The 21,599-nt window shown below is 38.8% G+C and overlaps 1 protein-coding gene across 1 annotated transcript; it reads right to left on the reverse strand.

Moving 5' to 3' along the window:
* Positions 1-1,435: 1,435 nt before the first annotated feature.
* gnmt (glycine N-methyltransferase) lies at positions 1,436-12,990 on the reverse strand. Its single transcript, XM_034234771.1, has 6 exons — positions 12,574-12,990; positions 9,864-9,991; positions 9,653-9,766; positions 9,312-9,454; positions 7,205-7,326; positions 1,436-3,860 (listed from the first exon to the last, which is right to left on the reverse strand). The coding sequence occupies exons 1-6, from the start codon at positions 12,780-12,782 to the stop codon at positions 3,689-3,691; spliced, it is 888 nt and encodes a 295-aa protein (XP_034090662.1). The 5' UTR covers positions 12,783-12,990; the 3' UTR covers positions 1,436-3,688.
* Positions 12,991-21,599: the final 8,609 nt, after the last annotated feature.

Below are 21,599 nucleotides of genomic sequence, written 5' to 3' on the forward strand. Positions count from 1 at the left end.
CAGTTTTAGCACACTCAGATATGTTAGAAAGCCAGACAGAACCACATCACAGGTTCTGTCACTTAGGCTACAGGACATCATGTCTTTGATGTGAGCTAACACTATCAGATATAAACGTACAGTATTTTTACTTTAATGTTTAATGCACATCTTGTGACATCTTTGTCCTTCCTTGTACTCCTTCCTTATAGTGTAAGCTTTTGCACATGTTGTGCACGTCTGCACATTGTTCCCTCTTTATAACTGTGCTGCTATTCCACTTTTAAATGAAAATATATTCTGCACATATTTTTCACCAGATTATTATTGTAATTCCTTTTTGTATGTTATATTTTTATAAAAAGTTTTATATTTTGTTTGACAATAGCTTTTTATAATTTGCCTTCATTTTACATCTTATTTTCTCTTACTATGTTTTTGTATGCACTCCTAAAGCAAATTAATTGTTTGTGTAAACCTTATTCGGTTATCAAACAGTTAAGCAATGACAGTAAATATAATTGAGTTTTGATTGAGTGTCAAAAATTGGGACATTTAAAACTTAAATATTAAGATTAATTACCGAATTGGTATGAAGGTAAAAATATGTTATGCTAAGACAAAAAGCAGAAGTGAACTAAAGGAGTTTGACCCTGTTTCAATAGTCATGTGACGTAACGTCGCCCTCTTGTGTCTGACATGTGTCCTGCACTTAAAGAAGACATGCCTGTGTATATTGTAATGGACATATTGTATATTGTAGTACAATGTGCACATTTTTACCTTTACTTCTTAAACTTCTATAAATAATTGTATTATATTTTAGAAATGCTTTATTGGACATTTTACTTATTATGTTTATATAAATGCTTTTTATTTTATTTATATTTAATTTGATGTATTTCTTTACCTTCTTATGTTTTTATAAATACTTGTATTTATTTTATGTTTTATTTAAAAGGCTCCTTTAAATTATTATTATGGTTTTTTTTATTTGTATTTTTTTTAATTATGTTTTGTTTATAATGTTGATTTAACTTCTTATGTTTATATAAATATTTAAATTCCAATTCATTTAATATTTTATTCGACAGTTTACTTTATCTTCTTAGGTTTATATACATATGTTTACTTTATTTGATCTTTTTATTGCACATTCTTACACATTAGAGCAATTCAACAGAGGAAAATTAAGTCTTCTGATATGGATATCTGTTTTTAATGGAATAAAGTGGCAATTGTCGAATACAACGTCATGTCATTATTTTTGAAGAAAATGCAGCTTTTAAACAGTTGCCATACAAAAATGGTGAGTCTGAAAACAAAGATGACACAAGGTGATGCTTTCATCCCGAATTCAAATGAATTGAAAGCCCCGTGAGCTTACATACATATCAACTCATTAGTATCATCAATCACAGCAACATGAAACAAAAAATAAAATGTGAGAATCAGATTTATTTAATATATCTTTTTATTTCCAATAACCATTGTTCATTATAAAATGTTGACACTTGTTTTTTTAAGAATTGGCAACATAAGACTGTTGTGAAATGGTTTTATCACAACATAAACTTTAAAAGCCACACAAACATCCATGCATCTCACCACACTCTGAACCTACTGATCTCAGTCACACACTGCTCTACCCTGTATTTACAGGAGGCATTTGAATGCACCATGCGCTCCTTCTTAAGGCAAACAGCAACGTGATGATAAGATGTGTTTCCCCTGGCATTTCATTTGGTGTCACAGCGAAAATGTATTTGAACCTGGATTATATAGCACAATAAATTATTCTTCCAGTTGATTGACATTCAAGTTTTTCTCATTTTTAACGCAATTTAATTCCAAGAAAATAGCACTTTGGTTGACAACAATTTCAAAGACGCTTGTTTCTACATGACAAAGGAGTAGTGGTTTTAGATTAAAACCTGGACTAATAAAGAATAGTCACCAGGAATGATAAAGACTCAAATAAATTAAACTTAATGGTACCGTCAAATAAGAAGCCAGAGACCAGGTATACAAAACCTTAATTTCTACTAAAAAAGTAGTAAATTCAATTCCAATATCAGAAGCCGTTCTCTCGTGAGCTTCAGAGAGGTCAGAAGTGATGGAGCTCTGGAGATGGAGGTCCCGAGGAAGAAGGAAACTAAAGGGTGGAGGATTGTTGATCAGAAAATAAACCAGGCCTTTTTAGGGTGATTACAAATCTTCACTGTCTGTTTTATGTATTTTTAGGGACTCCATCAAGGTTTGCAAGATAAATATTAAACAACAAATGTAAAATGGGTTGGGGGCTGCAATGAAAGGAAAGCCATCATGCAGGGCCAGATTTGCCTTAAATGGCTGGGCTATGTTACTTTTGTATTTCCAGCAAAGAAAGCCTACATACCGTACGTTGTATTCACAATTTTAGTTTTAAGACTCTTGTGGTAAAGTTCAATTGTTTAAGAAAATATCCAAGCACTTTGTAAATAACATGCTGGTAATATGAAGTGTTCCATCATGAGGAATATCAGTGATGTACCGCACCATTTCAAAACATTATTGTGGGATATGAAAGTTCCGAAAGGCGGTAAGCAGGGAGGAAACAAGAAAAGCAACATAAAGAACATTGGGAAAAAAACGACATGGGCAAGACAGTGGTCCGATACATTTTGAATATATTTTTCAAACCAGTTTTGATCTTTTAAGACTGTTCTTTTTTGAGAATTTTGGGAACGCACTGTGGATTAAGTAAAAAGGTGAGATATGAATCAACCAATTGTATCAGGTAAAGCCAAATATTTTAGCTCACTTTTTACAATCAGGGTAATGCATGAATTACCCGACCATGATCATTTTTAAAAAAAAAAAATATGATTATCATTCCAGCTTTCGTATGTTCATGACACAAAGTAAAAAGATGACAGAGTGGTGCAGTGATGACGTAGGCCGACCCGGAAGTTAGCATCGCAAAGGGCTCCCTCCACAAAAAGCCATGGGACTTTTCCACTTGATTTAAGATCTCTGGCATGTAACTGATAACTACACATTTTGTTCAGCAGGATAATCTCCAGATACTAACACCACTTAATGATTTGTTTTTTAAGTGGACCGACATACGTAAATAGCTAATGTTAGGCTTCAAAGATTACTTAATGTCACCACCGCTAAGCTAAAGGCGGCTAATGTTCGCCATGATGACGTTTAGTAGTCTCATTTAGCCTCATGTTAGACAAATAGAAGCTCCAGAAAATCCCCAGTGGACTATTTACTGATTTCTATCGTAGATCACATTTAAAACATCTCTTCAGCTTGTAATACCCGTTGACCTTAAGGAAACAGCAAGTGCTAAAATGCTAACTCATTAACGGACTCATTCCTGCACCACTCTACAGTGTTGCAAATATGCTGCTTTTTTTTATTTGTATCAAGATCTAAGATTAAATATTTTTTTAAAACATATTCAAATATAATGTTGCCCAAATCTGGAGGAGCATGTTCAGACTTAAAGAGAACAGGAAGCTATTATGTTCTAAGCTGTGTGAGTGTGTGTGTGTGTGTGTGTGTGTGTGTGTGTGTGTGTGTGTGTGTGTGTGTGTGTGTGTGTGTGTGTGTGTGTGTGTGTGTGTGTGTGTGTGTGTGTGTGTGTGTGTGTGTGTGTGTGTGTGTGTGTGTGTGTGTGTGTGTGTGTGTGTGTGTGTGTGTGTGTGTGTGGCTTCTAGGCGGTCTTCTTGCAGACGTGAATGAAGTAGCAGGGGGCCTGGGCCTGGGCAGGGACGTACGTCTTGAAGTCTCCGTAGACGCTGTGCTCCATTTTGCCGTGGAACGCCTCCTTCAGTAACCCACTGAAGCTCTCCAGACAGTGAGGGTAGTAGGAGAGACGGAATTTACTGCGGAGGGAAAACAATAGAACGTTAGAATTCCTGCTAACTATCTTCACTTTTATTGTGTCTAACATGTCTGGTGACCTTGGCTATTCAATTCAACCAAATGTGAAAATACTCATATGTATATTCTGTGGCTCTGAATGAATGTGTAGTACGTCAACATCCTTGGTGATTCTTATCCTGTTTTATGCTGCCATGTCCGTATTTGGTCAAGTAAAAATCCCACTGCAATTACCTTTCATATCTCCAAAAATATAGGACAACACTTATTTTGTGCAAATTTTATGCAAAGACGCAGATATTCTCAGTGATTTTATGGTTGTTATGTTTTTCTTATCTGCTCCTTTTTTTTTGGAAGAAGTGACAGAAATGAAAATGGAATGTTTTGTAAGCATTGTGGGCGCAAATGCACTTTTGCTACCCCAGCTCTGTTTTTATTATATATTTCATTCATTAGATCACTCACTTGATTCTCCAGAGAATGTATTATATTGAGATATTGAAAAATGAAATATTACATTACATTTCATTTAGCTGACGCTTTTATCCAAAGCGACTTATAATGACCGATTACAGGGACATCCTCCCTGGAGTAACTAAGGGCTAAGTGCCTTACTCAAGGGCACACTAGTGGTGGTGTTCCTGGCGGGATTTGAACTCACAGCCTTCCGATCTTCAGCCCACCTCACTATCCATTAGACCAATCACTACCCTCTATAAATATACCACAACTTAAATTAACCACATACTAGGGCTGGGCAATGTATTCATATGATGTCAATTTTGTGATACGACAGTAGATATTAGGGGTGTAACGGTACACGTACCCGTACCGAAATTATTCGGTACGGGCCCTTCGGTTCGGTACATGTGTGTACCGAAGTGTACCGAAGTGTACCGAACGAATATAACGTTAAACGTAAAAAATTGAGAACGTGAACAACTTTTTGGAAGTAATCTCAGGTGCTGCGTCGCAGCATTCAGAGTAATTTGGTCACATTGGGTTCAACGCGTCATAGAGCGAGCAAGTCATTTCATTGGATGAGAGGCATACTATGAGAGCTGGTCAGAGGGATGCGTTCAAATGTAGTCAGTAATTTTAGGAACTGTCGAAAATTAATGGCGAACGCAGATAAAGTTGAGCTCGAAAATCCTCCAGCATCATTGAAGTCTCCGGTTTGGGAACATTTTGGTTTCGCACTTACGTACAAGGATGAAGGACAAAGACAGGTGGACCGAACCAAAGCTGTTTGTCGGCATTGTTCAACTAACATTGGTTACACGGCTGGCAATACATCAAACTTGCACACTCTTGAAAAGGCATCACCCGAACGTGAATATCACCGGTACCAAAAGAAAAAAGACTGAAGTGCAAACCCAACTCCCACTAGCATTTAAGCCTCCACCACTCGCAGAGAGTTCAGACCGAGCCAAAGCTATTACAAACGCCAAATATCCTTATGTTGCCATGTTAGCAAAGCGCTACCTGGCTGTTTCTGCTACCTTTGTCCCTAGCGAGAGGGTTTTCTCCACAGCAGGAGACATTGTTAGTGCCAGCAGATCTGCCAAGTTAATTTTTCTTTAAAAAAACATGAAAATAGAATGACATGCAAGTCATAATGTCAAGCTAGCTGCTTAGGAACTAGTACAGTACAGTTCAAATACAGATTATTTCAGTTCATCGAAAAGCTGCACCTTAATGTTTATTTTATTTGATTTTGTATTTTTTTTAGTGAAGATTCACAGTTTAATAAAAAATAAAAAAACCAAAACTAATAGTTTATGTTTTGTGAGTACTAGTAGCCTACAGTAAAGTTCAAATACAGATTATTTCAGTTCATCGAAATGCTGCACCTTAATGTTTATTTTATTATATTTTGTATTTATTTGAGTGAATACATTATTCACAGTTTAATAATAATAAAAAATATATATATATATATATGTTTTGTGAAAAAAAAATTCTGCTGTACCGAACCGAACCGTGACCAAAAAACCGAGGTGCGTACCGAACCGAAATGTTTGTGAACCGTTACACCCCTAGTAGATATGGTGTTATATTTGGGACATTGTCTTATCCTAATATGGCACAAGTATTTTTCCTTTCTTGAATGCTGCACTATAGTAAAATAATTTAGTTATTATCAGTGCTTGAATTGGGCCGGTAGCCTACTCACCGGTACGCAGTACCGGGACTTCTGATTTTTACCCATCTGGTACTGTTACTTCTTACTGAGTACCGGCACGGTGCCGGTACGGCGGTACTCAGTAGATGTGTCATGAGGTGCCGCCACTGCTTTGCCCGCCTCGCCCCCGGAGTAGCAGTCTTCGTCGCCTCAAACACCGCCACCCCTCGGCGGCCCGCAAGTGCCAGAGGACCTCGGCAAAATAGAGCCAGCCCAGGTATATTTAAACAAGTTCCCAACTCGCCTGTACAGTGGGGTAAGGCGCTCATTTTGCAGCTCATGGTTTCAAAACAGAGATTGGCTGGAATATTCATGTTAAAAAGATTCCATCTTCTGCTAAGCCTGTAGACATTTCAGTTCAAATACATCTAACTCAGATGCCTTCACCACAATTGTACCAGAGTACCAAACGCTGTCTCCTGGTACTTATCTGAGTAACTCACTAAAAATTAAATACTATATGACAGTAAAACAAGAATAAAGTTTACAAGGGGAGTGATTTGTAAAATATCCAAAAAGAAATAGAAAATCTGCTTACAGTTCTGTTTCATATGGGTGTTGAGAGATGTATCCATAGATCTCTTCATTTTGCTCTCAAAGTGCACCAGATTGATGCTTTTAACTTCAATATTTCAAAAAATATATCTTGTGTTAGATCCACTCCCCACGTTACCCCTGCACCCCCTCTAATCTCAGATGCACCCTGAGTCATTTTGTTTAAGTACAGAGAGCCTTTCTAAAATATACAGTAAAGAGACAAACCCACCAGCATTATAGTATATACTATGACTTTGAGCCAAATTCTTGTTTTTGGGCTGTATAAATAAATTGACTTGAAACAGTTGCTGATTTAGAGTACTGGCACCTTTTTCATTCCAATTCAAGCACTGGTTATTATCAGTCTTTACCCACTAAGTCATGAAATCAACATTACTAATACATTTTTTTTCAAAACTCTTATAGTTGAAATATTTTATGAAACAACAAAAGTAAAATGTAAAATATCGTTGCAATATCATTATTGAAGTATTTGGCAAAAAATATGATAATATTTGATTAAATACATTTCACCCAGATACCAGAGGCTTTTTGTCCCGTATTGTCCCGCCCCTAGCGGTGGGCGTGGCTTCTGTAAATACAGTGTTCTGTGAGTGGACGTACCTGACTTCAGGTAGATTTTGCAGAGCGGCCTTGGGCACATGGATGGTGTAGTCCAGAGTGATCATATGGGGCTTATTGTTGACCCACAGCACAGAGGTAGAGATGTCCTGAGTGAGATCACTCTGCAACACAAACAGACACAATGATGAGACACGCTGCTGAGTGTAAGGCACCGAGAACCAGTAGGACTGAACCACCAGGCAGTGGCTCTTATATATGGAGACTATAGGAGCAGACTGGGATTACAGAGGATCAGAAGATCAGGAGTGGATCTTTCTCCAGCACATGACTGTTGACTTAGTTTCTACTTAGGCCTTCCAGCTGGTTACTTCATTCTTTGTTTGGATTAAGGAATATGGAACTTATTTTGTGGGTAATAAATAAAATAAGGCTCCTTTCTGTTGGTTCCCGCTGTTGTGTCTTTATAATTGCATATTATATATTTTGAAAGATAAATTATAATAAATTGCACGATTGGTAACTTAGCCCTAGATATATGAAAACAAACATGTGCTGCTTATGCAAATACATTTGCATTTTAGCAACACGTCCTTTTAAACCACATATGAAAGCACAATTTTGTCGTCATCCCAAATACATTTTTACTCTCAGTACTCCTGGCATGATCTGTTTGTCTCCCCATTGGCAACAAAAAGTCGTAAACCTGACAGTTTCATCCACATTTCCTTCTGTTTCTCTGGGGCCACTTTCGATGAAAATCTGACAATATCCGGCAGGCTCTGGGTAGAGATTTAGGTCTTAAACTCGGCTGCTGCTCGGGCTGGATGTAAATAAAACATTCCTAAACAATATGAGTCTTTCCAATCCTCTGCAAGAAGGACAGTCTATTTCTAATATAAGTAAATACAACTAGAACAGCATGGTGATAAATTGTTGAGAGAAAACGGTTTTGGCAACAGTCATTAGTAGATGTTGACGAATCAGAACAACCTCACAGACACACACAAAAACAAAGGCCAACGGCATTATTTAAACTTAAACACGTAAATGAACCAGGTCTTTACGTGATATGCAGTAAACTGAAAGTAACACATGCCCTTGCACTTTTCTTCAGTTTCAGTTCCTCCATGCTAACACACACTGTTGGCCTAAGGAAGATGTAGTCACACAGACAACATCTCTGAAACACATGGGACCCCACACAATGATTTTCATTTGGAGCTTGGATACACAGGTTGTGTGATCCCCATCTGGCTTCCCATCAACATAAGAATCCTCAGCTTGATGAGTAATGTGACAGAAGTACAGACACCTACGCCCTCAGTGATCAGACTGAATAGAACCAGTTCAGTGAAGAAGAGGTTTCATGCTAAGAAGAAGGTGACAGTTCAGACCAGAACAGGAAATGAGAAAGCGCATGAATGAACATGAAGGGTCGATAATCCACATACCAACTGTGATCTTCAACACACAATAACAAGGGGCCTGCCTCACAGAACAGATATGTTTCCATTTGAATCTACAAAGAGTGCTTAGCCGCTCCCATTTCACTGGATTTTAAAGAAGGTAAAGGTTCAAACTGAAGACTTAAGTGTAAAAAAAGCATTTTTACACTTAAGTCTTCAGTTTTAGGTCAGAACTACAGCGGTTGTGTTTGGAACAGAAAATACTCAACATTAATAGACACAGATGAAGGATGGTAAATGGTTGATTGACTGCAGGTGTGTTGGGTTAGTGGCCTTGGTGTCAAATTCAGAACTGAACTGCCACTACTGGATGGGTGAGGAAATGAATCGTCTTCCTGTTAATTTGCATCCCTCTAATAAACCTTTCCTCACTACATGTAGCCTGTAAATGCCTTTAATTTGTACCACTATGTTCACTTTGTCATTTATCAGTGTTTATTATACCTTGCCTTTTTTAATACCAATGTTTACACTGAGGAAATTAATGTTTTGGGACCATTTATAAGTTATGGTTTTCAGGGCATTTGGTTAGACTGATAATGTGTCAGTATAATATATTGTAAACACTTTTTGTTTAGTGTGTCGGGACCACCTTTTAAAGCTTCCGATAGCTTACTGGTTTGGTTTCATTTCCCATATCTCCATTATATATATTGTGATTGTACTTTTAAGTTTAGTACCTTATAGTAGATATTTTTGCCTTGTGGCGCCTGGCCGGTCTCCAGGATGTAGTCGTAGTTACGGTGGTCAATGATGAGGATCCCACCAGGTCTCACCATACTGGCAATGTTCTGAAGGGCCAACCTTTGGTCACTCTGGTCCCCTGAGAGCAATACACATTGGATGATCATTGGTATTCAACTCAAGGCTAGACCTTTCTTGGTAGGAGATGGTCTGTAATCCATATATCATTGGTTACTTTTGTAATCCCAAATCCAGGGAAAATGTTAAATCAATGTGAAAGTTCTTTGGAAAAAAGGATCGTTGAAGTAATATCTTTCTTCCTTTAACTTTAACGTACCTTTAAAGTCTGGTAAATGGGCGAATGAGTTGCCGAGGCAGATGACAGCATCAAAGCCAGAGCCTGGTTTTGGAAGATCCTCTGATAACGTCAACCAATTGGCCTCTTCAATCACTGAGGGAAAACAACGTCCGTAAAGTAAAACATAAAGAAAACATGAAGACATCACCTGATAAAATAAGAAATAATGCTCAAATGAGAACTGGCGTACCCCACTGGTCAAAAGCTTGTTCTTTTCTTCTCTCCCACCGTGACTTCAGTGCGTACTTGAGCATTTTGTCGCTGGCATCCACGCTCGTCATATTAAAGCCCTCCTCCACCAACATGATGGAGTCAACTCTACAAAACACAACACATTTGCTCTGTAAATATACAAGTTCTGTACTGAACAAAAGCATAGCTCACACTCTTTGCTGTTGACACTGTATTGACTTCATCATGTGTCAGGAGTGAAATGTTGTAAGTAGTAAGGTTCCTTGTGCTCCAAGACAAAAAATAATCTAGTTCCTTTTCTTCAAAAAAGCAATGCAGTTTATAGATGAATTTCTTAATACGCATGAATGATTTACAGGCATGAAGAGATGCATTATATTTGACAGCCAGTAGCTCTTTATGCTTCAGGCAGAACCACATGAACACATGCCAAGCCCAGTCTGGCTTTGGGCTGTTGAATTTAGTTTGCACCCTCCTTGCACTGAAGTCTCTTTGGGAATAACAAATCTTTCCCAAAAAATAACAAATTGTGAGTTAATGTTGAACAATATGCAAGAGCTACGGAAAGATGCAACTCCAAGAATCCAAATGAATGCGTATTCTAAGTTAAAAAGCAACACAGGAGCAGATTCTTTGCACAATGACCTAAAATACTGCAATCATTAACAACAACTTAGTAACAAGATATATATACAATATACAACAGATACACACCAACACACAACAACTTGGTTGCAGGGGTTCTACCTAAAATAACTCTAAATATATAGACTGTAAATATATAAATGTAGAAAAAATCAAACCAACAGGAAAAACAAATCCCAAATGGATCAAATCAAGGTATTTAATCTGCAATTTATGATTATTATTTTCCAATTTGAAAGCATGATCTGCAGCTTCTGCTGAGCTTGTATAAGTTGTTGCTAAAAATGACTGCAGAACAACTGGAGAGCACATTTAGACAGCCAAAAATAGTGAGGCCAGTTGTAAACTCATTCCACTGTGAGCGGGTTTACGCCGCCTCACATGGTGGTGCTTGAGTGGAACTACTATACAAATTGTCAGAGCCTGTGGGCCGTTATACTGGGTACCTGCAGCCTTATGTCAAATATTAATTAAGAAGTATCAGGATAAAACATTTCTGTCTCGTGTAAAATCCTGGTGTACATGACATTAAATGTTGTATCTCTTGAACAACTTCTCTCAGACAAATTGAGGTTGAGATAGGTTAAAGTATGTTGTCCTCCTGTTTGTGTTCAGCCAATGGCCTTGCTGTGGTTCCAGGGCGCAGAATCACTATCAGCAGAGGTAAACAGACTGCACAGAACCAGTCAAAACTCCTTGCAACAACATAGAACCAGGTCAAAGGCCACTGAACCCTACATCTGCTATCTCACAGCCCTGGTTAGAATGTGCTTTGAATGAGGGTAACTGGTGTAAATGTGAAAGCAGAACATATTTACAGATATGCTCAACTAAACTTTGTTAGACCATATAATCCGTCTTAGTTGTATTGTTAAAGTTATTTTAGCCAGTATGGGTCAGCTCATGGTCTCAGCTCCGGACAGCTGGCACAGTGTCTGGTGCAACTCTGCACTTTCATTCATTACTCTCCGGCCTAATCCGGTTATTGTCCAGAGTTAAAAGAGTCAGCGGGTCCAAATTCCAGAGAAGCTGGGCGATTCGGTTTATATCTAATAATAGTAATTTTGATCAAGTACCTTGATATCAATATTGCGACATATTGTAGGGTTGGGGTATACATACAATTTGTACAAAATGAGATTTTTGATCAATAAACATCAGCATTCTGGATATCATGACTAAGTAGGCATAGGCAGATCGTAAAAACTGTGAAATTGCATAATTTTACTATAATGTGGCCTTTACAGCAAGGAAAAGACAACACTTAGGCCATAATACGATATGCAAAATCTAATTTGATAATATCATGATCATAAAATATTGATATGTTGCCCAGTCCTAATATATGCTGTACTTATGTTTTATATTTTAATGTTTTGACATCTGTCTATTCAGATAAACTTACAGATGTATTGTAGAACATAGGGCATTTATAATACTTTTACAGTAGGAATGATCTTTTCTCAAATAAACTACTTTACACAGGTTTACGTGTTATTATGTGTCTATGTCACTCTCAAGAACAAGAACGTTAAAAGTCTTTAAAAAAACAACAACATAGAAAAACCGTACACGTGGCCATAATAACCATTTTACAAAATTAGAATGATCACCCATTCACAAACATGGAAGGTTTTTGTAACAGCCCAATTGTTATCAGCACGTTGTAATGACTGCCATATGACTAATACTAATACTTACATTACTGGGTGCAGCCTACAATTCGGCCAACGACATTTAAAAAAAAAAATCTGCGCATCGTTTGACATTGCAACTTTTCAATATCACTTATTGTACCACGGTTGCTAATATTATTGCTGCATCTGGATACAAATGACAACAAGTGACATTTATTTGTAATGTTGTTGACTTGATGTATAGAATTAATGCCGAATTAAAGGTTGGGTTGAGCAACTATGGAAACTGTTTAAAAGTTTTGACTCAGGTGTTACTTTTGCAAATTTCGAAGGATATGCATACAAATTGAACACATTTTTAATGAAGTTTGGTGGGACGTTCACTGCTACACTAGTGACCAATGTAAAACGTGTGCCTGACATTACCCTGTTCCGCAGGCTACATCCAGCACTTTCTTCACTCCTTGCTCTTTTAGCAAAGCGACCACCCAGCTTTTGTATTCCTGCGTCCTACTCTGCGTGTCTCCGATGTACAGCTCCCAGACTTTGGCTGCCTTGCCGTCGGCATACTGGTCAGGAAGACCTTCGGCGGCCACACCGAGAGAGCGGGTCCTGAACACGCTGTCCACCGACATGCTGCTGCTTTCTCCGGTGTTTCCGCTTAGATAACACGGCAAACGAATGAGGTATTCAGGAACCTGACTGCTTTAAGTGCTGTAGGAAAACGTGCTACTTGTCCCACAGGTTTTCGTTCCACATGCTAGCACAGCTCCCGGTTGTTATTATTTATATATAACAAGGGAGGGGCAAACTTCAACCCAAATGGTACTATGCTATGGATTTACGCCTACTTTCTGATAGGGCGAAGGAAGAGGAGACGCTTCCAATTTCCGTGTTTACGTTAGCAGACGTCCCGAAATAGCCTCCTATGATCCTTTAAAGATGGTGCTGCATTAAAAGTAACTTTCAATGACAAAAATGAGAAACTATAGATAATGGATTTGAAGGTTAAGATTATATTTGAAGCAGGGGCGGATATAGAAACATATTCATGGGGTGGCAAGAGGGTGGCAGGAGATTTTTAGGGGTGGCATCCCCTGGCAGAAGTATGCTGATTTAATCGCAGTCATATCAATCAATGTTAACTCAGAAAGCCACAATATTGATATTTTAACTAAATAATATTAGGTGATATTATTGTGGCACATCAGTAAAGCCTACATATAAATATATAAGGTATAATATCAAAGAGAAAGAAGTGAAGAAGTGTGTATTTACTTGGTAGTAGGCTGTCAGTAATGGCTACGCCTCTCTATTTGGACTGGTAGATCTCGGCAGACTGACAACTTTAAAAGTAGCTCTCGGTTAACAAAAGGTTGAGCACCCCTGGTCTAGAAGCAAGAACCGCATACGTCACGCTTACGTCGGAGGGGGGGGGGGGGGGGGGGGGGGCAGGGGCGAGATTAACCTGAGCTAACAGTTAAAGGCGAGTACGGCAAGTAAAAGTTGTAACAAGCAGTAGCTCTGAGCAAAGTGACTAGAACGCAACCACACACTTATAAAAAAACAGATTTTATAAAGTCAGGCAACACTAACAAGGCTTCGTGTGATTCTGTTTATTTGTACCTTACTTTGACCATCCGTTCGCTGTTATTGATCATTGTGGAGAGCAGGCAGACGTTTTGTATTATAGTAGCTATCGGATGGAATCAATACATGAGCTGCACAGGTTGTCATGTCCGACTATCACAAGTAGAATCATAATGAAAAATACGCCGGTAAAATGTGCCTGTAGAAAACGGCTTATGCCACAATAGGATATCAACAACAAGTAGTCAAGATTGTCGGTTTAGCTTCGGTTGCTATGCTATCACCCATTTTATACCAGAGAAACGTTCATATCAGCGCTGTGATGCCAAACAGCGTCAATTCAGACCGACACACATTCACTTATGGGGAATTGGAGATATGTATCAGCTGCTTGTGTGACAGTCAGACAGTGAATACTTTACAGCGGCCGCTGCCGCGTAAACTAACCCGGAGCCAGAGCCGGCCCGACCCATTAAGCGCTTAGGGCCCCGCAGCCACTTAGGGGCCCCCTAGCAAAAAAAAAGAAAAAGATCTCAGTACACGCCGTGATAAGTCGGTTTAATTAATTTTGTTAATATGCCTAGATTGCCTACTCTCAGAGTCATGTATTATATTATTGAGTCAATAAGATAATACATTAACCGTGCTTTACCCGAACCTCATCATGACACTAGAGAGGACGGCAGGATTGTAATTTCCCGTGTTCAGTGAATGCAACAGAGGCAAGACACCAGACCAACCTGAGAGTTGAATGGAAATAAACATCTGTCTTATTGGCTGACAGGTACCTATCCTGTGAGCTGTGACAATGTTTAAAATATACTGTCAGTCGGACTCAGAGTTTTTGAAGATGGACATAAGAACATTTTTTCTTAAAAAATATGAAAATTCTCAAGTGGTGGCTCACACAACAACCCCAGAGCCACCACTGGAGCCAGGTAAACAAGGTATGTAAATGTCAGTAAACTTCCAAGTTATGCGAACATGTAAGCAAAGCATACATTTCAGCTACGTTGACGTTACTTTGAATCGCGGGGGTAAGCTAAACCGTTAGCAAGTAGCTATAGCTAGCCAGATATATTAAATAAACAGTTTGTCATACCATCTAAATGTAATGTTTTTTAGCGTTACCTGGTGATTTCAAAGAAAGCTCTCTGGGAAATGTTGACTTACTGTTCGACATGAAGCTAGAAGCTACCTTACAGTACACAGTTGATCCTGAGTCCTGTCAGTTAAAGTGTTTCATAGTTAGCTTAGCTAAGCATCAACCTAGCACTGAAATATATGGATGTTATGTGACAGTATTTCTGAGAAAAAGTCAGCTGAAATGGTGGCATAGTTGCCACTGCTTCACGTGTCAACAGCATGTTTGAACGTATTTCCAGCAGTAAATGTGGCTGTTTGACCACTGACGTTGCCATAACAACACCTGAATTTAAATGTGCAACCTCTTTTTGTGACAGATTTTTGCAAGAAATTACAATTCTTCTGAATGATATTCCTATTGACAGCTAGTTTCTATGTGAACAAGTGATTTGTAAAATTTCCATAAAGAAAAATCTGCTTACAGTTCTGTTTCATATGGGTGTTGAGATATGTATCCATAGATCTCTTAATTTTGCTCTCAAAGTGCACCAGATTGATGCTTTTAACTTCAATATTTAAAAAAAAATCTTCCCGGGGGAGCATGACCTCAGACCCCCCTAGAGGAGGTGAGGACCCCCTTAGAGGAGATTAGGTCCACGGTGTTTATATGCTTATTTATACAATATGTGTGCTTATGCTAACATCATAAGACAAAAGTTGGTTCCGTGTTGTGTGTAGTGAGAACGCGCTAGAGTGAGGGGGGCCCCCAAGCCAAAGCTCGCCTAGGGCCCCCAAAAGTCTTGGGCCGGCCCTGCCCGGATCTAGCGGTAGAGTAAACTCCGGTGGACGAGCAGCACTGCAGCGGTCAGTAAATGCAGCTGAAACACATTAATAAACAATGAACCACGGCACTCTGGAGAAAATTATAAGGTTGGAGAAGTTGTTATTTAATTTAATCTGGCTTCATATGATTAAAAGCAACACGATCATCGACCCGGCGCAGTCCCCCATTGTTGTTGTAGTGAGCGCCATTGGGGAGAAAATCAGCGACGTAAACGGTGACGTCATGACGCAGCAGCGGCAGCACCAGTCGGGCTCTAAGCGGTGTGAACAAAACGGGGGCTGAAAAGAAGAACCGGTTTCGAACCAGAAAAGCTCTAGCACGGAGCTAGAACGGGAATTGCGTTGGTGTGAAAGGGGCATAAGAGCCGATCACACACCGGAATAAGTTCCCTGAGGGAAGATTACGCAAATTAAGCAAGCCCCCAGGAAGTGCGCCGGACTCTGAGGAAAATATTTGTTGTGGCCAAACGGCGGTACTACACTTTCGTATCAGTCGCTGGGCCCGGAAAGACTTTTTCCCATTGACTAACATTGGGAAAGAGACGTCTGTAAATCGTTGGATAATTTTTTTTAAACTAAATAAACTACCCAGTATGAACATTTGTATAGCCCTTATTACAAACATTTGTTCCTCAAGTTGTAAAATGTGCTAATAACGTTATTCTGAGAGTTATTTTCCTCTGCATTATGAACGCGCATTCAACCCACGGGTCCGTGCCGCCCGGCACGTTCATGTGACGTGTTCAGTACTACATGCGTTTTACCTTTACCCATGGATGCACAATAAGAACGGATTATATGATTATATATGAATACTTTCGTGACGTTTCGCTCTCTCAAAAGTTAGGCCATTTTGTCTTCATGCGCCAATGAGCAACTCTCATAGGAATGAACGAGGCCCCGCCTCCCACGATGTATCCAGTTCTTATTATACATCCATGAAATGAAGCCGCTGACGTCACTTCTTCTTCTGCTTTACTGGCAGGCCACAAACAACTTCACGGCGTATACTGCCACCCGAAGTCCCCGGCCGGAAGTCCCCGGAGTTGAGTTCCGAGTAAATTGCCAGAACGCTGACACTCTCTCCGTTGGTGCGCGGGGGCTAAGGCTAATAATGCTAATGCCAGCAAATACAATGGCGGCTTCAAAAAACCTTTCAGAGTTTCACGGAGCGTGGTTTGCAATTCGCCCAGCCAATCAGAAATTGGAACTGTTTTCTCCCCAGGCAAGTACCGCCTCTCTAGCAGGCACTAAAAAGGGGGTAAAAGTTCTCATGAACTAAGTTATCTTTTTAGTGTGAATGCAAAATCCCAGGAACTATCGGAACTAAACTGGAAAAGTACAGGGTGTGAAAGCGCCTATTATTTCATCATGCAGCTTGGACACATGACACCAATGTAGACGTTTTACCAAATTATAATAATAACGTTGTTATTAAATAAATGTAGTGTTTATTTGAAAGCTTATGCCACAAACATAATGATTAACTATATTAACCAGTATTTAATTAAATGGATAGTACATATATTACGGTGCAATTCATGAAAAAAATTAAATAATTACAGTCCATAAACCCAAGTTATGAACATGATTCCAGACAAAATAATACACTCCGTCTGCCACACATACAAGACAACCAAATATTTGATTTTGCTCACAATAAGGGAACTCCTCCTGCTGTGATTGGCTGATTATGCTCACAAAAGGCGGGTGTATTTACTGACAGTGGTGTCAGTCACAACCAGTGTGATCCAGGTTAGGTTTGTTCCACCCAGTCTTATACACACACCTAATCCTCCTACAACCAGTCCTGTTAGTCACACACGCCTGCAAATGATTTCTCAAGAGAACTCAAACCAGGGCAGAAGTGGTTTGCCTTTGCACACTGAATATCTTTGTCCTACAGGTTTAACTGGGAACCTAAGTCTTAGTAATGTGTGAGTGTAGAGACCTTTTTCTTATATACATACATGTAGTTATAGGCAATTCTGCTCTGTGTGTTTTGAGGGCTTGTAAAACAAATACACGTTTATTATTACATATGAAATAATAATATTACAGTGACACTTGTATTTTTACTTTGTGTCTAGATTTGGCATGAACTTTTCTTCACTTTTAAATCTGACTTTTTCTCCATTGCCTCAACAAGCTCAGTCAGTACTTCGACCTCTTAGTCAATGTTTTATTTTAAAGTAAACTTAACGGAGAACTGCATCAATATAATACAAATGTGTCAATGTCCTTGTATTTCCTGACTGCGATTGGAACTTATTCAGAATTATTAAAACTATGAATTTATATATTTGTTGCTATTGTACCAGGTTTATGATGTATCATTAATGGGTATAATTGTGTTCCAATTTCACATGAGCGCATGACATTTCCATTGAAACTAATTTCTTCCATTTATTATTCTGAAAAACAAAAAACCTTATTAAACTTCCTGCAATTTGTTGTAATGACAGATTCCTCCTTGTGGTCCTGAGGTCGAGGTTGAAACAGCGGGGAGCCTGTTTTTAAATCCTCTTTGAAGACCCACTTATTCTCCCGTGCGTTTGCAGACCACCTATAAGACATGTCAGTCTGTGCTTTTAAATTGGGGTTTTATATTGTTTTTACGTCACATATGAGAGTTTTCAGTCTGAAAGTATGGTTTAACTGTCCTGTGTTTTACATTTGTTTTATGTCCTATCTTTTTGTTTGCTTTTTTAATATATATATATATTTAGTGATGACCAACTCTGTTGTTTTTAAATGTGCTACAGAAATAAAGTTGGATTGGATAATAAAAGACCTCTCAACTTTTTGGAATAACGTCTTAAAAATATATATCTGTAAACAAAGAGTAAGCATCTCAAAATAATGGTTATGAATCACATTATATGAAAAACAGATATATATATATATATATTTTCCTCATTGCATTGGCTGAAATGGGCTTCCACAGCTGTCCTTCACCACTGATCTTCATCAACATGTTTTTAACCATGTTTGTTCATTTAGTGCCTTGTTGTTTTCTTGCTGGTTACTCGCTGTTTAACAGCAATCTTATCCGGTTAGCTTCTTTTCTGCGATAAAAACAGAAAACACACACTTAAATAGACCCAATGAGATAAAGGCAGGGCTGCAGTCAATGATGGGCAAAGTTTCTCCTTCTGGTTGTTTACTAGAAATGTACAAACAGGATGTTAGGTCTTCTCAGAGTGGATATGGATGACCATTTAATTTGCGTTAAATCACGTTAATCTTTTTGTGAGGTCCTTGGTGCCAAAAAGTGCCATAAGCCTACTCACTCTTTGTCTCAGGAACTAAAGGGAGTGGCAACTGTGTTGGAGGTCATTTTGAATAAGTAAATATGTATACGAAACACCAAAATGAAAAACTATTGAGAACAGTTTTGAAGATCTAAGAACAGTGTGTTTATGGTAAACCATTTACCATAAATCCTGTAGGACAGCGATAAATGCAACACTATCATAAGATTTCAAGCATTGAAACTGAACTATGCATAATAGTAGTGAGTAGTGCTTTGGGTGCAAAATAAGTAGCAAAACATTTTAACAGTTCAGGCAGATAATGAAACGAACAAAAAATATAAATGAATGGTAAACTGTAGCAATCTGCTTAAAACTTGGTTATACTATAGATTGTACAAACTCACAGGGATTGATTACATTGAAAATATTAAAGGCATAATTGACTCCATGATGCTTTGATCTCCTCACGCCTTTATCATTATAACAGCATATTCTCTTTTCTGGAAGATTTTTTTATTTTGTGTATTACTTTTAAGGCTCATCATGACTTGCTTCAAACTGTATTTTGAGACTTCTGGCAGACAAAATAAATGATGCAATATGCTTTTTTCTTGATTATCATGAATACACATGTGTTTGCTGTTAAGGGCGGCTGTGGCGCAGTGGATAGTGCCTTGATTTTCGGATCAGGGGGTCACAGGTTCAAATCCCACTGCAGTCAGCATGTCGTTGTTTCCCTGGGCAAGACACTTCACCCCAAATTGCTCCTGTGGGGATTGCCCACAGTATTGAGTATGTAAGTCGCTTTGGATAAAAGCGTCTAACAAGTAACATGTAATGTTTCTAATAGGATACTAAGAGTCACAGTGCAGTGACCAGCATACCAGGGGTGCCCAACCTTTTTTGAACCGAGAGCTACTTTTAAAGTTGCCAGTCTGCCGAGATCTACCAGTCCAAATAGAGAGGCGTGACAGCCTACTACCAGGTAAATACACACTTCTACTTGTATAAAACTGACCTTTGTACGATTAATACTTCTTAAAATACTGCAGATCCTTTATCTTACCTCTTTCTAGTCTACACACATACAAGTATTTAACTGAAGTTACCCAATAGTGTTGTTGATACAGAGTTGGAGTTTATTCACACGTCACATACTACAGTGGGTAATGTTTTCAAGAAACATTGAACAGTGCTGCCACATATGACACAGGGAAAAAAGAAAAGACTCTGAACCCTTTCTTTGCCATTATATACAAATAGTGTTGCTACAAAAGTATAAATTAGGCTTACTAATAAGACAACTCAGATCTGATGCTACACAGGAATCTGCTGCCAAAGTGCAATAAAAAAGACAACATTAATAGAATCAAACCCTTTTTTGTTGCATTTTAGTAGAATATAAAAAGAAACGCCTTTAAAATAGGATGCAAGCAACACTAGTGTCTTAACCTTAATTGATAATAGACTATAATCAATTTAAGTTTGCATTCTTATACCATTTTGTACAATAATTATAATGACTAAGTTCAAACAAACTAAAACTTACAGCTGATTAATAACGATATCTAACTTGAGTTTTTATTATATCAAAAACCTGTTGAAATGCTACTGTTATTTTTACTGTCCCCCAAAAGCGCGTCGGCAGCCTCCAGGAATGCTTCTTTCACAACTTCGCCGTCTTTGAAAGACTTCATGTGTTTCGCAAGAACGTGACAGACACGATAAGATGCTCTGGTAGCAGCCTTGCTCTTGTTGTTGGGCCTGGTGAAAATGGACTGCTGTGCATTTAGCTGTCCTTTCAGGTCCCTCCCCTTTTGGGAGCGTAGGGCAGAATTAGGAGGGAATTCCGTCTCGTAGTGCAGGGGTTCCCAACCTTTATTGTGCCAAGGACCGGCAGATACATTAAAAAAAAATCGCGGACCGGTTGTCAATTTTAACTGATTTTAATATTTACTCACCACCAGCAGGTAGCAACAGAGGCTAATTGTATGTAACAGCCTGAACAAATACTAGAACAATATGCATTCAAAACATATTAACAACGTTTAAAAAAGAACCGGTGTCGTTTTTTGGTTTTTCGGAAAAACGGAAAACCAAAAAACCGACGTTATTCAGTTTTTAAACCAAAACGGGAAAACCGATAAATCAACGTTTTGGTTTTGTTTGTATGATTTACGGATAATCCAGTGATGGGAAAACGAGGAGAAGGCGCATTATGAAGGAGGTGTGTGTGTGTGTGTGTGTGTGTGTGTGTGTGTGTGTGTGTGTGTGTGTGTGTGTGTGTGTGTGTGTGTGTGACACTGGCATTTGTTTTCAGAAGATATTATGATAGTGTGACGTGAATGCGCCTGCATGGGCACTGATTAACTGAACTGAAACAGGTGTGTTAATCAGCGGAGGAACTCACAGCTGGGAAACTGACAGCGGAGAGAGAAAAGGCAGTGGAGAACTGTGAATGGAGGTTGGAGGACGCGACATGTGACTCGGCACTCTTTTGGGTGGGAGGGTGTCGTTCGCAGCGGATAGAGCTGCCGGCGACGAAGACAGCCAGACAGGAAAGACGTTAGAGTGTCAGGATCGGGAGGCCTGTTACCTCCTATAGATAGTCAGGGCCGGGGTTTTAGTGAGTGCGAGCCGCGATCCCTCCATACGCACGGCGGTGCCCAAGCAACA

The sequence above is a fragment of the Gymnodraco acuticeps genome, unplaced genomic scaffold, assembly GCF_902827175.1.
Source record: "Gymnodraco acuticeps unplaced genomic scaffold, fGymAcu1.1, whole genome shotgun sequence".
Lineage (NCBI taxonomy): Eukaryota > Metazoa > Chordata > Actinopteri > Perciformes > Bathydraconidae > Gymnodraco > Gymnodraco acuticeps.

Coding starts and splice junctions, on each gene's coding strand:
- gnmt (XM_034234771.1), bottom strand. CDS start 12,782: ATGTCGGTGGACAGCGTGTTCAGGACCCGCTCTCTCGGTGTGGCCGCC. Junction 9,767..9,863: donor ACAAGCTTTTGACCAGTGGG/GTACGCCAGTTC, acceptor GTTTTCCCTCAG/TGATTGAAGAGGCCAATTGG. Junction 9,455..9,652: donor CCATTTACCAGACTTTAAAG/GTACGTTAAAGT, acceptor TATTGCTCTCAG/GGGACCAGAGTGACCAAAGG.